This window comes from Schistocerca americana, chromosome 3, assembly GCF_021461395.2.
Source record: "Schistocerca americana isolate TAMUIC-IGC-003095 chromosome 3, iqSchAmer2.1, whole genome shotgun sequence".
NCBI lineage: Eukaryota > Metazoa > Arthropoda > Insecta > Orthoptera > Acrididae > Schistocerca > Schistocerca americana.
This window is the reverse complement of record NC_060121.1, coordinates 692,138,381-692,156,385: the sequence shown is the minus strand read 5'-3', so window position 1 is coordinate 692,156,385 and position 18,005 is coordinate 692,138,381. Positions and strand designations below refer to the sequence as shown.

At 43.9% G+C, this 18,005-nt stretch overlaps 1 protein-coding gene across 2 annotated transcripts in view; it reads left to right on the top strand.

Moving 5' to 3' along the window:
* LOC124606916 (putative inorganic phosphate cotransporter) overlaps nucleotides 1-18,005 on the top strand; it is a 103,858-nt gene that overhangs the window by 54,876 nt on the left and 30,977 nt on the right. For both annotated transcript variants that reach the window (XM_047139024.1, XM_047139025.1), the window contains exon 7: nucleotides 17,177-17,418. In XM_047139024.1, coding sequence (XP_046994980.1) covers nucleotides 17,177-17,418 — 242 coding nt within the window. The remainder of the gene's footprint in view (nucleotides 1-17,176; nucleotides 17,419-18,005) is intronic.

Sequence of the window (18,005 nt, the reverse complement as noted above, 5' to 3'; positions counted from 1 at the left end):
GCTGAGAAAAAGGGCGCATCTTTTGCAACCGACGGGCTGTCGCATCTGGTAGCTGAGAGTGAGGTCGTATAAAGAAACGAAGGGCTTCTGATGAGTGATGAGTAGGAACTGCGTTCCATATAAGAATACGCGGAATTTTTATGCCGTAAATGATGGCCAGTGCCTCCTTTTCTACCTGCGAGTAAATACGTTGCGCTACATTAAACATCTTCGATGCATAATCGATAGCCTGGCCGGTGCCATTTGAATTCCAGTGGGGCAGAACTGCACTGAGAGGCATTAGTGACCAGGGTTAGCAGCTGAATTCGCATAAAGGATGATAAAGAGGAGGCAGAGCATTGCTTCAGAGACTGATAAGCATTTGACAATCCGCAGAACACAGGAATCTGACGTCGTTTCAGCGAAGGGGATGGCAAATGCGTATGCCCCGTCGGTGAACTTAGCATAATAAAAGCTCTTACCGAAAATGACTGGAACCCATTCAGGCTCTTGTGTACTTTGACGTGCACATCCGTAGGAACGAGGCCATCATTGCTAATCGGGTGTCCCAGAAACTGCACGTCTGCGTTTTTCCAGAAGGGGTTGGAACAACGCCAGCAGATTTCGTAAATGCTCCTCTCACATAGAGCCCGTTACCAGATGTCATCGAAGTAGTTAATGCAACAGGGACTGTCCTGAATCAGCTGCTCCAAATACCGTCAAATTCCTGGTACAGACGAGATTCCTAAAGGCAAGAGGCTTAACTGGCGAAACACACACCACAAAATTCCGAGAAGCTGTGTCCACCGACGGCTGTAGGTAGCCATCATGCAAGTCGATACGTGACAGATACCGGTTCCCTGACAACTTCACCAACAACAAATGAATCTAGAATACATTGCATGTTGCCTGTTTATTTAAAATGCACGGCGACCCCTAGTTTCTGAATCACTACCAAAGGGGTGGCCCATTGACTCGACGACATAGGAGAAACGTCGATGAGTTCCTGCCGACGACACTGCAGCCCGGCACTAACGTTGCAGCGCATGGAGAAGGGAATGAGACAGGGTCGTCAAAATTCAGATACCGCTGACAGATTAAGGGAGACCTGTGCCTCAGAATTTCGTACCAAACTGAAGATATTCTCAAACAGGTAGTCTTATGATCGTAATAAGAAGTTCAAATCTTGATAGAGGACCACCTGGGACACTAAACATGCTTTGTTAACTATTAGGAAGCCAAACACAGCAAAGACGACCAGCCCAAAATATTTTATTGGTTCGAATGGCTCCGAGCACTATGGGACTTGACATCTGAGGTCATCAGTCCCCTAGAACTTAGAACTAATTAAACGTAACTAACCTAAGGACATCACACACAGCCATGCCCGAGGCAGGATTCGAACCTGCGACCGCAGCGGTCGCGCGGTTCCAGACTGAAGCACCTAGAACCGCTCGGCCACTCCGGCCGGCCTATGTTATGACAACGGTGAGTTTACCACTAACAATGTAAGCTGCAGTTGCACACTCTTATGGCGTGCAGAGATGGAAAATTGGCTCCTCAAAGGAATAAATTATTTACTGTAACACACATCCTGACATAGTGCTCATTTCAACGGAGGCCAGTGCAATAGCCTGTACATATCTAAGTTAATTAGGCTAAACTATCGCTCCTGTAGCTACCAGAAACCCAATAGTTCACTCATCCACCGCCAACTACGCAGAATACCCTAGGACGGTGCTTGCATGCCATCAGGAATTGCTGCCTCCGACGACCGTCCCAAGGCTCATGACTGTCACAAACCGTTGGTAGATGGCCTATTTCGTGTCACACGCTCACATGGCTCTGCATATGAAACAAAAAACAACAGAGGTAGGACTGCGGCTTGATCATTGAGCGGAAATAATTGGCGAAGGAGAGTGACACAATGCAACAGAAGCTCGTCGCGAGCGGGGATTATGACATTTATATTAACGCGTAGCCTGGAAAACAAGGTTGCCTGACTCGCTCGACGGGGCACTGAGGGCTAAATTTTCCTTTTGCCAGTTGTCGCAAAGCACGCTCCTTGCCACAAAAACTTCATGTGATTCAATAATATTTTGGCTAAAAAGGGGTGAGACACGCCCAACACCCTCGTTTGGCCCACTGGGTCGAAAGGTAATAGGACAATCAGTTCTCCGTGTGAGGTAGCACATTCTGACGCTCAAACGGACAATTAAACGAGAGTCCCGGCTGGTCGAAGAAATGCCGCGTACGACTGTTCAAGGCACTGTAAAGGTGCCATCACCACATGGGTTTGAGGACCACACTATATCGTGAGTAACTGACAAAGCTTATCAAATTTAAGATTCTCAATGTCAGTATAGCTTTTAAAATTCTATATGATTATGTCTAATCCCACGTTGCTGCCCAGTAACAAGTAAGCGTTATCACTGGACTGATGACACGCCTCACCTGGTAGTGCAGCAGGGATCAGCACATTTAGATGTCCCACTTCCCTGTAGACTTGTCAGAAACGACAAATAGCTTTAGGGGGGGAGGGGGCGGGAGAGGGAAGCTTCCCTGCTCTGCTATCAGGGCGGTTTCAATATGGAGAAATTTCGCATTCTGTTCCAGCAGTTGCTGCACCTGCTCTTTCGGCAGGTGTTGTTTGCTGTCTTCGAGACACAAAAAAGGAAAAAAAAGAATAGAAAGAAAATTGTTAAAATTCATGGTGAAACCTTCAACTGCCATTTATTTTGCACAGTTCGCTACTAGTTTCGGTCAATGATCAATATCAAGCTTCGATTAGTAGCGAATTGTGAAAATAAGTGACAGCTGAAGATTTCACCATGAATTTTAACAATTATTTGGGGGTGTTGAGTGGTACTTAAGTAAATAAATTAGTGAAATCAAAGTGAACTAGAAATTAGAACATAAATGAAAAACTTGGTTTAGTTTAGAGAGTTACATACTGGCAAACAGCGGGCAAAACAGCAGAACAGAAGAGACAATGACCGTGAAGTCAGCAAGTTCCACATAAGCGGGCGCTGTCGATTCAGCCGTCAGGGCATCCCCCGACCGGCTCACGTGTTTCTCAGTTGTCGCATGTGAGCAAAGGCCCTCGCCTACATTCCAAGAGCCAATGACCGACGTTAAGAAGATTCTTCGAGAAGCATTTCAACGTGACAGAAGAGGTAATGACCGGCTCACATGTTTCTCAGTCGTCACGTGTGATCAAAGGCCCTCGCCTACATTCCAAGAGCCAATGACCGACGTTAAGAAGATTCTTCGAGGAGCTTCTCAACGTGACAGAAGAGGTAATGACCGTGAAGTCGTTCACCTCCAGTAAACTGAAGTGAATAAATACGCGAGACGCAGTGGGCCAGACGAAGACGGAGACGGAGACGAGAGAAGAGACGAGGAAGACGAAGAAGTGAAGAAGCGTAGCAGTAGTTTTCAGTCAGTTTCGGTGCTGAAGACCGTCATGCAAGAAGAGACTGCATCATGCACAGACGCACCAAGTCCGCCGCTGTAATGGAATAACAAGCAGCAGCCGCGGCGCCAGAAGACAGAAGTTGAAAGTTATTTGAAGTCTGATTTTTAAATACCCGGGTGACTCGTGTGGATGGGAAGGAGACGGCCTCACATCAGCAGTCACCTGTGAGCTGGGATGAAGATCTGACAGCCGAAGACTGGCAAGCGGGAGTCCGTGGTTCGAGTCCAGGACACTGGCCTTCCCCCGCCGCGCCGCTCCGCTGGCCGACACACAACACACGCGGCCGCTTAGAGAAGAGAAACACTGGGACGCCACATCCAAGGTATCACCATCCGATGCACGACTTCGCTCGAAATAAATAAACGGGCCACCTCGCGCTGCGCGTCTCCAGTTAGCTGGGCGAGACGGCGACACGAGATACACACTGCCACGCGTAATCAGACGCCGCCGCCGCCGCTGCCGCAGCAGAAGACTTCGCAAACGACACAGCTGCCGCTCTCCGAGCCAGAACATCGAGTAAGAAACAGTTGTACAAATCCTCAATAAAAGTTATCTTACATAAAAATGATGTTTCATTCGACCTCATACCCGAGCCAAGGAAGAACCCACCCTGCCCACAAGTTGTTAAGAGAGAAAAATTAATTAATTTAGTATTTTCACCCTGACATAATGCTTTAGAATGCTCATCCTGACAATTGACTAGCATCAAAAGAGAAAACCCAGTTACATTTAGTATCAGAACTGTTACAGGGGCTAATTATCCCCACCTGCAAACATACATAAAAGAAATTGAAAGCGTGACACACGTAAGAACGTCCAACGTCGCCAGTTTAGTGTCCTTACAATACCCAACAAAGTCGCTGACTGTGACAATCTGTAAAAATGTAAACTATACGAACCGACAGTGTCTCGACAACAAGTCAGGAGCGGAACCCTAGAACAGAGAATGATAATCGACTAGCGATTCAGTCTGCAGGAGAGGAGAGAGTCTGAATACCCTGTATGGATGAAGCACGAACACAAACACAAACTCGCGCGTCGCAATCGTCGAAACCACGTGGAAAACCAAGTATAGCGAAAGGCGAGGGGCTGGTTGTAGATAACTGAAATCAGCGTTACGTCCTCCGACAGTTATACACGAGCGACAGAGGCTCTGACAATGCCACACTTCTCCATGTGTACTGGCGGAGATACTAACCACATAATTCCTGAGATCCTCGTAGATACTCTAAACTGTAATGTGATATCTACACTGACGAGCCAAAAGTTTGTGACCATCTGCTTAGTAATTTGTTGGTCCATCTTTGAAGCGCAGTGCCTTATTCATTGTGCAGTCGTCGATTCGCCAGTTTGTTGGTAGGTTTGTGAAGATACGTCGCACGATGTGTCCAAGCACAAGTCATACAATTTCCTTAAACAGCACCGAGCGAGGTGGCGCAGTGGTTAGCCACTGGACTCGCATTCGGGAGGACGACGATTCAATCCCGCGTCCGGCCATCCTGATTTAGGTTTTCCGTGATTTCCCTAAATCACTCCAGGCAAATGCCGGGATGGTTCCTCTGAAAGGGCACGGCCGACTTCCTTCCCCCTCCTTCCCTAATCCGATGAGACCGATGACCACGCTGTCTGGTCTCCTTCCCCAAAACAACCAACCAATCTTAAACAGCAGAACGCTGATTTGTGTACGCGGTGATGGCGCCTGACTAAGGGAATCAAGAAAGGTTCCACTGGATTCACACCAAGAGAATTTAGAGGCCAAGACATCAACTTCAGTACACTATAATTCTCCTAAAACACTGTACCACGGTTCTGGCTTTGAGACACGGACAATTATACTGCTGGAAGGCGACATCGCTGGAGGGTAAGGTATCAACATGAAGGGCTGTAGGTGGTCCACAGTTGTCAGCGTATCATCGATTACTACGTCAGGTCCCATGCGAGTTCGGCGGAATGTCTAAAGCATAGTACTGCTCCCACCGGCCTGCGTCTTTGGCGCGGTACACATTTCGAACCGCGGTTCACTTGGATGACGAAATTTGTGGAGACGGTCGTTGACCTGATGTAGTGAAACCGTTATTCATCAGGCGAGGCGATACGTTTGCATTGGTCCATGGTCCAATCGCGATGACCCCGTGGCCATTGCAATCGTAATTGACGATGTCATAGGGCCAACATGTGCACACGTAGGGATCGTCTGCTACGAACCCCATTTTGAATAGTGTACGATGAATGGTTTTGGACGTCCAACCACTTATCGCCCAGAGGCAGTTTCACTGCCGTTCTACTACTTTCCTTAGGTACTCACTACAGCAGTACGTGAACAATCGACCAGCTACGGTGTTTTTGAGATACTCGTTCGCAGGCTCTGCGTAATAATAATATCATCTTCGTCAAAGTCGCTTATATGTAAAGGTTATTTAAATTACCGCTACCAATAGCAAACTTTGTTAACTATTGTATTATTTATTTATTTTGCTACATGTTTCGAGGGAGTACCTCATCTTCTGGCTAAATGGCATTACAAAAACTATTTCACGATAAGATTATTCTGATTTTACATAGTCTTTTCATAAATGCTGTGGTTATCCTGTGGAAGAAGAGGAAACTTTGTAAGAGGTGATGTCATTTTGGAAGCTGGACTGGTTTTGACCACCATCTTGTTCACTGCATTACAGATTTGTTCTTGAGATCGTGTTTACAAGTTATTGTTACGTTAGTGAAAATTTGTGAACAGTGATCAAGAAAGCCTCGAGAGCCACTGAAATGGAAACACCTCAGCTCATCACAACGAGACTGCCACGCTAGAAGAACCAGTTGAGTGTCTATTACAAAACATTTTCATGCAAACATCAATCTAGCTTCCAAAGTGACATGGCCTCTTACAAAGTTTCCTCTTCTTCCACAGGATAACCACAGCATTTATGAAAAGAATATGTAACATCAGCATAATGTTATCGTGAAACAGTCAAAATGTCTTCAAAGTCGCTTATGTCAGTAGATTTCCCCATTTGCGGCCCGTGTCGTGGTTAGAATTATTCCCCGTCACCATTTTATCCATTTATATATCGGGTGACCAAAGAGTCAGTATAAATTGGAAAACTGAATAAATCACGGAATAATGTTGATAGAGAGGTACTAATTGACACACATGCTTGGAATGACATGGGGTTTTATTAGAACCAAAAAAATACAAAAGTTTAAAAAATGTCCGACAGATGGCGCTTCATCTGATCAGAATAGCAATAATTAGCATAACAAAGTAAGACAAAGCAAAGATTATGTTCATTACAGGAAATGCTCAATATGTCCACCATCATTCCTCAACAATAGCTGCCCTAGTCGAGGAATAATGTAGTGAACATCACTGTAAAGCAGTCCGGAGGCATTGGCGTCGGATGTTGTCTTCCAGCATCCCTAGAGATGTCGGTCGATCACGATACACTTGCGACTTCAGGTAACCCCAAAGCCAATAATAGCACGGACTGAGGTCTGGGGACCTGGGAGGCCAAGCATGACGAAAGTGGCTGCTGAGCACACGATCATCACCAAACGACGCGCGCAAGAGATCTTTCACGCGTGTAGCAATATGGGGTGGAGCGCCATCCTGCATAAATATCGTACGTTCCAGGAGGTGTTTATCAGCCAGGCTGGGGATGATGCGATTCTGTAACATATCGGCGTACCTCTCACCCGTCACGGTAGCAATTACAAAACCAGAATCACGCATTTCCTCGAAGAAGAAAGACCTAATAACGGTAGATGTGGTAAATCCAACCCATACCGTGTCTTTCTTGTCGTGAAATGGAGTTTCTACGACAGTTCTAGGATTTCCGGTAGCCCAAATTCTGCAGTTGTGGGCGTTGACAGACCCTCGCAGCGTGAAATGAGCTTTGTCGGTCCACAACACGTTACTCAACCAATCGACATCTTCCGCCATCTTTTGAAACGCCCACACCGCAAATGCCCTCCGGTTCACTAAATCGCCAGGTAACAGTTCATGATGCCGATGGATTTTGTACGGATAGCATCGGAGGGTACGCCTAAGTGTCAACCGAACAGTATTGTATGGAATGCCGGTGCGACGTGCGACTGCACGAGCGCTGACTTCCCCGTGCATAGACGAACCTGCTACAGTCTCCATTTCTTCCTGAACTGTGTCAGCAGCATTACAGTCGGCCACTACGGGGTCTATCGTCTAAACAACCCGTGGCTACGAACTTCGAAATCATTCTCGCCACAGCTGCATTTGTCAAGTTCGAATCCCCTTCCTATGGCAATAGGATCGTAACGCTGAACTAGCACATTCCCCATTCTGATAGTACAGCTTCACTAAAAGCGCCGTTTCAGGTAACGTCAACATGCTGCGACTGCTGGCGCATGTGATTCTCTCTCTCATTACAGCTCCTTTTATACACGATTGTCATGCGCAATCACTGACGTTTTGCTGTCCAGCGCCATCTGTTGGACATTTTGTGAACTTTGTTTTTTTTTTTTTTTGTTCTAATAAAACCCCATGTCTTTCCAAGCATGTGTGTCAATTTTTACATCTCTATCTACATTATTCCATGGTTTATTAAGTTTTCAAATTTATACTGACTTTTTGATCACCCGGTACATTCCTTACCGTGTCACGTTTTCGCAACGCCACCACGTGACATCCAACCTCGCATAGGGCAGTGGCCACAACGATTTGGTTTATCAGTGTGTGTCTATCCGTATATGGTAGCACAATTCTATATAATTTGGCTGGAATTTTTGAAAGAAACTGTCCTGAAAATATAAAAAATGGCATTCCAGCTGCAATGGGTATATTATACCTTACTTTCTGTGGTTACTAATTATTATTATTATTATTATTATTATTATTAAGTGAAACACAAGAAAGTGTTAACACATACGTAGGTGGCCAAAGATAAATATTAAATTATGTTTCAAATGAGCGCCAGGCTCCCTACAAATTATTTCAAATGCTTTCGGCGAAATGTAATGCAGGCTAAGTTCACTGACATAGAATAAATCGTATCTCTGAAATGCATTTTTTTGCTTTGCACTTTAGTTAATTGAATAACTTGAAATGATTCTTTCTGCTCCGGCTGTGCTGATATGTTACAAAAATAAATAAATAAATAAAATAAATACGCCGCGTAATGGCGGCCAATTGTTGCTAGTCAAAGATCACCTCTGCTCACTTCCCAGAGACTGAAAAAATGCTAAATAAGTTCTTACAATTATTAATCCAGGAAGAATTGTTTGCATGGTTTCTTTAACACTTTTTGTAAATATATTTTCACTAAGCGCAGAATACACACTTGAGTTATTCGCTATGTACGAGAGCAAATAGAACAAAAGCTACCGCTTTACAATAGCAAGCGTACCTTACATGCAGCAGAAGAAAAGCTCCGACTCGAAGTGATTTTAAATATCTTTTTTCTCTTATATATAATGACAAAGAGAATAACGTTAGTTGCGAGAACGTTATGCACTACGATCTCATCTAACATAAATAATGTCTTTTTATTACACTCCAATCGATATAGTCTTTCTTTGAAGCTAATTTAATACATTTTCATAATTAATTTGTCGTTTATGTCCATATAATATTATTCAGAGTCCTTTTATTATTTACTTAAAATATATCGGCTTGAATATTTCGAAAGGGATACTATATGGGTTCATCGAAGACCACATTAAGCCTGCTCAATGACAACTAAATCATAGCTAAAAGTATCGCCCTTTGAAAATTTGGTTTGGCAGCTGTTTCAAATGTGACTTTGCAGGATGTTACTAGTCTTTATGACGCATCTGTGGCACATTTTACATAGTTTATCCAAGCATACTATCATTCATCAGTTTGAAAAAGTTCTTCTCAAACTTACTGGTTGAATTCATACAGTTTTGTGCGATAAACTTAATATACTGCTCCACCCAGGGAGATCCTCAATATTCGGCGAATCTGTGTTTAAAACCAATTTATTTTGAAAATATTATTTCAGATTTGTGTAATGAATGATGTAGTTTTACGAATCATGCAAGGTTGAGGGCAATTTCTTTGGTTTCTTAGTCCCTGATGGTGGTGAAATATTTTTGCGGCTACTGGGGCAAATCCGAATGTAAATCGTCAATACCTTCATGGTATTCAGGTCTATTTCTAATATGTAACCTGTGTTCAGGTCATTTGGTACATATTGCGCGACAACATTTTCACACTCTCTGGAGGAAGTCAATGAAACTGGACAGTGAGAAAAATTGCATCATCACTCAGCTACAGGCTATTCACATCAAGATATATGATGTAAGATCCTTCACTTTTGTCATCATAAACGACCGTGAATCCATTGTTAGCAACTGCATGACTGTAAGAACAATGGACAGTACCGTCTCCAACACCTCTTTCAACAAACTGGACTTGTTTAATATCTTCTCTCCAGTAATTTTTAGCAGAGGCAAGCCAGACGAGATAATGCAATGGGCTGGATCCATTTCATATGATTTAAGACATACACTATGAAAGTTTTTAAAAACGTTGGCAAACAGTAGAACGTCAGTTTCTACTCGAACAAATGTAAATCTGAATACTCTTCTCGTGTCTTTTAGTTGAATGCTTATCACACACAGCAAGTTCTATGCTACTCAGTTTCGCTATTGTTGTGCCTGTTAACAAAATTTCAAAATTTTAATTTCGAGGTAAATGATCATGCAGTAGAAACGATTCATTGGTCACACATAGGTATTAAAATATCTGTTTGGTTAACTGAATTAAACTCATGTTCGTCAGGGCATATGACTTCAGTATCTTGAAACACGCACTTTTCATGGGAATGCATCAGAAAATTTAGTGAACCCATAAGTCCGAAATTTATACTACATCTCCTCTCTCGGTGCATTACTGAAGTACTGTGTGTAAATCATTTATATTTTTCCATGCTATACGGAACCAGCGAAATACGACCATCGTTTTCCTGAACTTCTTCTTTACTCTCATGTACTGTCGTTTTGTTCACGTAGGTTCGTGATCAAGAAACGTCTGTCGTCATTGCGAAGACTGTAGAACACGCCAGGGACTGTACGGAAGACATGTAGCTCGTATTGCAGACAATATGAGGAACACCCCTGTAAGTGCCAAGGATATGACAGTAATCTCTGGTTTTACGTCAGCTCCTATGAACGCTCCAAGTCTCAGCCCAGCGAAACGCTAATTTTCCTTAGTGCACATTTCCAGTTTTGTAACAAAAACCTATTTACTGTCTCAGCGATCGCATATAGTAGTTCAGTCAACCACTTCCTGCAATCGCTGAATTGTATGTAGAAGGAAATGCTGAAAGGTGTATGCACACGTACCTGATCGAAAGCTAACCGGAGTCACTACAAAGACTGCAAGTAGCAGCTGGTTCTGGAACATAATCTGTATCACCGTGAATCACACAAGGTAGTTTCAGTCTGTTGTCGAACTTCGTAAATTTTTGGACGAGGAATTCCGCCTTATGCAAGACACTTTTCAGTTTCGTTTTTCCCAGACATGTTTCAGCACTTTTTGTGATATCTTCAGTGGGTCATTTCATTTTTTTATTGTAAAATTGTTGTTACATATTAACATTTAGCGAAACTTTTAGTACAAAATATTTATAACAGTGAATGAATAATTGCTGTAAAATATTAAACATCATTTGTTCACGTTCACAGCTGAGATATGTCTAAAGTTATAGACAAAAGAGTGGATGTATGCATCAGTTTATACATACTTTACTAGAAGCTATTGGGTATTTATGTTGGTAGCTGGTCTGCTACACAATGAACATGTCGTATGCAAACAGCGAAACGTAATTTTTATTTTTCTGTTTAGTATGCATTTACGAAGGGAAATGAGTCTACATCACGTTTTTTGTGTGTGTAAATTGCGGCTTTTATATAGTATTTTCTTATACTTGTTGTCGAGGTGAATACGCTGATTCTGTGACATATGGTCGTTTGACAACGCACTTTCTACGAATTTTCAAACATAGGCACAGAGTTCGCCGCCATAACTTGGTGTAACTGTGTAGTATTCATTTGTTTCGCGGAGTGTAGATGAGTGTAATAGATGCTTTATAGTGTAATTTTAGGGCTGTACGATGATGATGATGATGATGGTGAGACATGGGATAGGGTGAACCTGGGTCATGGCAAATAGTCTATTTTTCTCAAATAACTCCGAGGGCGTCAAAAGAATTTAAAGTGCCCATCTGACAGATGGATCACCGTCAGCAGTGTCATATGTCCTGATTTCATGAGGTACTGCGGAGAGTTTTGTAATTTATTCCAGGGTCTTGGTACAGCGACTGTTGATCAGGAAAATTTACACCACCACCATTCCTCTTCCTGCCGACCGAACACTGGTAGTGAGAATTTCATCCAGCGCCAGGATTCTAACTGGCTTGCTTCCAAGTCGAGCGCCACCGCACAGGTGTGCGTTAGCGGCTCCGGCTACGGAGGCGGGTGGCTTATGTAAATGAAAGGGTGAGACAGCCACGTCGCGGAACAGACTCACGCAGCTGTTTCATGAGGTCAACGTCGCGTAGTAAGACAGGGTTGTAGTAGGGCTACGTTCACTTGTGAGCAAATATAATCTTTAATATTTTATTCACAAACATGCATCAATTTTCATTTTACAATAAATTCAAAACTTTGATAAAAATGTTGAGCTACGAGACCGGCAATAAAAAAAAAATTAGTAACAGATCCAGGCTTGCTCAGTGAAGACAGAATGCAAAAATGGTTAACAGAATAATTATTAAGGTGATGCAATGAGCCCCAGAAGTTAAAAGGGATATTAACTATAGTATTGGAAATGGGGCAATTAATTTGCATTGGACAAATCCATGGAACAAAAACAATCCAGAATGATTACACAAGATTCACAATAAGCTCAAGACAAAGGGAACCACAGGTCTACATAAAATTACACTGTACAAGAGACAGAAAATACATATGAAAATTATGAATCTTAAGGTTCTGGCGACGCAAAGACTGTTCCAGTAAGTTTCGCGTGTGCAGCCGCAAGAATTCTCCTTCTTCTTCTAATATTTCGGCTGTATAACGTTCAGCCATCTTCAGAGTGAGCCACAAGATAACTTGCAAGACTTCTGAAGACATCTGAACTCCCTCCACGATCAAATAAAGTTCACAATGGAAACTGAAAAGGAGGGATGCCTTCCATTCTTGGATGTTCTTGTTCGGCGCAGAGAGGATGGCACTTTGGGACATGAAGTGTATCGGAAGCCGACGCACACGGATTTGTATTTACGTGCAAATAGCTGCCACCACCCTACCCAGACGATGAGTGTTCTCCGAACTTTGACCCATAGAGCGCATATTATTTCTGAAAAAAGCAGTCTGCAAGATGAACTTTCCCACTTACACAGAGTGTTTGAAGCCAATGGGTACTCCACACAGCAAATACAGAAGGCACTGATAATGAAACCGAAAGAGGCCACAACGAATGCAAAAGAAGACGAAGAAACCTTTAAATCGCCTTCCTGCCATATGTGGGTAGCCTCTCAGCAAAAATAGGACGGATTCTCAGCAGACGCAAAGTAAAAGTGATTTTTCGTCCTCCACCCAAGACAGCTGCACTCGTGGGCTCCGTCAAAGTTGATTTGCTGCTCCGAAAAACTGGAGTTTACAAAATTCCGTGTGAATGTGACCTTTCTTACATTGGACAAACAACTCATATTAACCTAGAAAGATGTACAGAACACCGGAGGACACATGACCTTTACAACACAGAAAGTCAGCAGTGGCAGAGCACTGTATTGACACTGGTCACAGTATGTTGTATGACAACGTCGAAATTTTGGCAACTACATCATCTTTTTGGGACTCGATAGTGAAGGAGGTAATTGAGATTCGCTTGACGACCTATTTAATTAATAGAGATAGTGGTTTAAACCTTGATAAATCATGGAATCCGGCACTTGCTGTAATAAACATAAAAAGACGTCGTCACAGTGCAGCTCAAAGTGATATATCGACATGCCAGCACAGATCGACTGCGGATGCATAGATGTAAGTCGCGCATTGTACACGTCTCTGCCGCCGACCAACGTCTCTGGCGCATTTGCATCTGTGGCCGCATGCGCAGTTGCGCGGTACACGAGTATAAAGGGACGAAGTGAGCACTGGAGCTGCCTTCGTGTACCCGCTGACGCCCCTACTCTCTTCATCCCGCCGCTTCCCCTGCTGCCCCTTGCTCTCCCCTCCTTTTCCATCCTCTCTGACCTTTCCCTCGGCACGTCCCACCTGGCAGTTTTGTTCTTCGTCGTGTGTGCTACAAGTGGGTTTTAAGTGTGTTGTACTGGAGTGTTTTTAATGCTGTGGCCGACTTTTAACCTGTGCATGTCCATTCAGTGTCTTCTCTTTGATTTAAGAATCGCCAACTGTGTTTTTTAACTTTCTGGTGACTTTTTTAACTGTCCGCGATCAACGTCTCCATATCACTCTATTTTTACCTCAATTTTCTCCCTTTACTCTGTTTTATGTTCCCCTTTTATATCGCCTTATGTATGTAACATTTTATTCTTCTTTTAATTGCCATGTCAATCGGCTGAAGAGCGGCGGATTGTGCCACTGACAGCCCTCCCCTGCCCATATGGGACAGGGGAATGAAATCACAATAAAGAAAAAAAACTGGAGCTGCAGTCTTGCGGCTCACTCTGAAGATGGCTGAACGTTATACAGCCGAAATGTTAGAAGAAGAAGGAGAATTCTTGCAGCTGCACACCCAAAACTTAATGGAACATGTAAAAATTGACCACATTAATAGTGCATACGCTTCCTACCTATTTACAGAATGACAAAAAAGTCAGAGTTATGAATGAGAGTAATTTATCTACAAACAATTTTGTAACCCATATGCACGATCATCACTTCTCAAACAATTCGGTCCCTGAATACTGCCTGTGTGAAGAGACTGAAATAAGCTTAGCTTGTTTACCCAGTGGCAGATGTGATCTATCACTCACAAATCAGTTAACAGCAGTGCAATGATCATATAGTAGAACATCACACATTGTAGTGGCCCATATGTGCCATACAGTACTAATGTCTGCCCTTTCCTATAAGTACAATATGGGTCATACAGCGGGGAGACTGAACAACAACTTACTCTTCACCACTGAAGCGCTACATGTAAAACACACACACCCAACTGAAGAAGCAAGCCCAATTCATGCTCTCTTGGGACAGCAAGGAACAGATTGTTGGACGCCAAAGTAGTGGGGGACGTTGACCATTATACAACTGCAGGTGACGGAGAGGGTACATCGGTCACATTATGAGTTTTTTTGCATGATATTTCGTGAGGACATGCTGAACCGTTTGGTAGTATACGCACAGGCGTCCTGAAAACATTCACAATCTAATGCGTTATCCTTAATCACCAGTGTGTTTGTGTACTGTAACATCATCGCATTGTAGCTAACCTGTTACTACGGGTTATTACATTAATAATGGGAATGGGAATGCTTATTCATTGTGAAATTAACGTGAGAAGATTAGGGTCGCCACCGACTCTAACCATACAACTAATCAACGGTTTGGTCAAGTCCGAAATAAATTAATTTGATCACAGACAAAAAACTCATAAAAATGCATACATCATGATATCGTTCATACGGGATGCGATGTAATTAATTGTATTTCCCGTGCACTGTTCACGAAAATCAACCATTTAAAATAAAATAGCACATGTAAGAACACTGTGCAGAAGATCAGCTCCCAGCAACACACCTGAAAATAAGACTTAATCTAAGACATTTGGTCTAAAATAAAAGGGAAACTAATCACTGGACCTGTTTGTAAGGAAACGCGTTGGAAGTGCTAACGGGAAAGCTACGAGGTGAGTGGCTTAGGTGCAAAAACGTAACCTCGGAATGCAAGAGAAAATTGTAGATAAAATCATTTATTCCTAAGACATGAATAAGAAGGCATGTACACAATTTCTGATAACATTAATTCCTAAAACATTAACGAAAAGCATCGATACATTCACCGTTATAATGTACACCTAAAATCATTGGTGTGAATCATTCATACAACTGCTGATGCCTGATAACTGATCGCAATAACTCCTGAAACGGTACACGTTTTGCAGTACGCCCGCGTGCCCACGTGGTTTGAGGAGACGCAGTTTCTAGGTATCGTGGCCAAGTTGCAACAATATCACATCACATAATCATGAACAGTTAACGTTCTTTAAAACAAACATGAGACTGGACAGTTAGTGATGACGGTAGCCCAACAAACTCTAATGTTCAACCACGTGGTCGGCTCCCCACGGACGAAAGACACATAAAGCAAGGAAAATTTACGAGAAGGCAAAGCTATTAATTACTATGTAGAAAAATGAAAGCTTATACAGGCACAGCTGAAGGCAAACAGACATTCATACAGAAGCGAGTGCTCACTTCTTATCGACGCCTTTGTGTGGCGCTCTTCCGGTGGATCCAATTCTGATATAGAAATTTACCAAAAGAAAAATCTGCCGAAGTTTTGCATTCCTTGTTGCGACAAGGCAAAGCAATCTTTCAGAGCTGAAAAGCGAGGCCAAAAGCTAACAGCTCTCCTCTCGCCAAGTAACAACGCGCCACGCGGTCAGTGTAACTCACCCTTCTTCGACTGGAGCACAGCTGTGGACGCTTCCCGTACCGGCGGCAGACTGCCTCCCGCTTCTTCTCCAGCCTCTTCCACGCTCCGCGTGGCCCGGAAAAACCAAAGATGCCATTTTCGCCACCAACCTAACGCAGGTGGATTTCTCGCACGTAGCGAAAACCTCTTTGCCTACTTGACCACTACGAGAGTTGGCTATTCTGTACAACTGCTGCTGAATGTGTAAGACTATCGCAGACATTCTGCAGCAGACTACGCCACCGTCTAGCAACGTGACACACAACCACATTCATTCAATCACGCCACTATGATAATTATGAGAAAAGAGAAACAAGGAAGGAAAGAGAAATACTAGTGAAAATGGGCTACCGGACTAATGAAAGGTGGTTACAGGACCCTTTAAGCATGTTTCCAATAACGGTCACGGGAGGCCAAGTACAATAATGTTATGGTAAGGTAGTACTTCCACATTTGGGGCTGTACACTCGCTTTTCCTGCCATCAACGTGCCACCCAGGCAACTCTTCAAGTGCGTCCTGTTGGGCTGCTGCACAATATTCTGTGTTGCATTCACAGGGGGCCTTCCTCGTTGCCACCTGGACGGTGCTGACACACAGGACGAGATAACTGCAGCGATCTTAGCGGTACTTACTATGATTCGTGACAGCATCTCCAACACACATCAGTTGTTGTATTAGTCATTTAAGCACACAATATTACGGTGTAGAGCTGCTTTTAGGGTGAAGGGGTTAGACCGAAAGACAAAGCAGGCCGAACTATTTGGATTCGGTCTTTCACGTACGCCCGAAAATACTTGTTGAAGCCTGAGCGCCGGCCACTGTGGCCGAGCGTTTCTAGGCGCTTCAGTCTGGAACCGCGTGACCGTTACGGTCGCAGGTTCGAATCCTGCCTCGGGCATGGCTGTGTGTGATGTCGTTAGGTTTAAGTAGTTCTACGGGACTGATGACGTAAGATGTTAAGTCCCATAGTGCTCAGAGCCATTTGAACCATTTCTGAAGCCTCAGCCCTGGCCCTAGTGGCCGGCGCACCGCATGACGCTGCCCACGTATGTCCGCAGCGGGCGCCGGAGCGGCTTTGACGCTGCTGCTGCTGCCTCGCGCCGGCTGCGACCGCACGATGGCCGTGGCGCTGCTGTCGCTCAACGGGCTGTGCCTGGGAGCTCAGTACGCCGGAAACGGCTCCAACCTGCTGGCGCTGGCGCCCAGCTTCTCCGGTTCGCTGTACGGCTTCTCCAACACGTTCGCCAACATCGCTGGCATCCTCGCCCCGTACGCCGTCGGCTACCTCACCAATGGAAACGTAAGTAGCCCACATGTCGCACAGAGTAGCTGTGCTGAAGAACTAAACGTGTATGGAATTAATGATTATTAATTCTTTATTACACTTAAAAAAAGGGGGCAAACAGAACGCAGTAATGGAAATTCAGGTAATGGTAATGGGAGAAACTTTATAACGGATACTGAACCATTAAGAGAATAGCGCGGAGTTTGCCCTTGGGTTCACAGCTACTTTATAAGATTTACTGCAGGAGTAACCAAGAATTCCACTCGTGAGTCATGCCCTGGCGCGAGTGCCATAGGGCTCGGCCTAGCTGCGCACTTCTCCCATCGGCACGGCACTTTGACCGTGGGAAGAGCGAAACTGTGAACGAGCTACATTTAAATGGAAGTGCAGTAGCATTGAGTACGGGCTGGTTTCATATTTCACATTTCACAACAATATAAATCACAAGCAAAACAAATTTGCAGCATGATTAATAATTTTTTGCGCGCTGGAAACATAATATAATTTGAAACTTCCTGGCAGATTAAAACGTTTTTCGGACCGAGACTCGAACTCGGGACCTTTGCCTTTCGCGGGCAAGTGCTCTACCAACTGAGCTACCC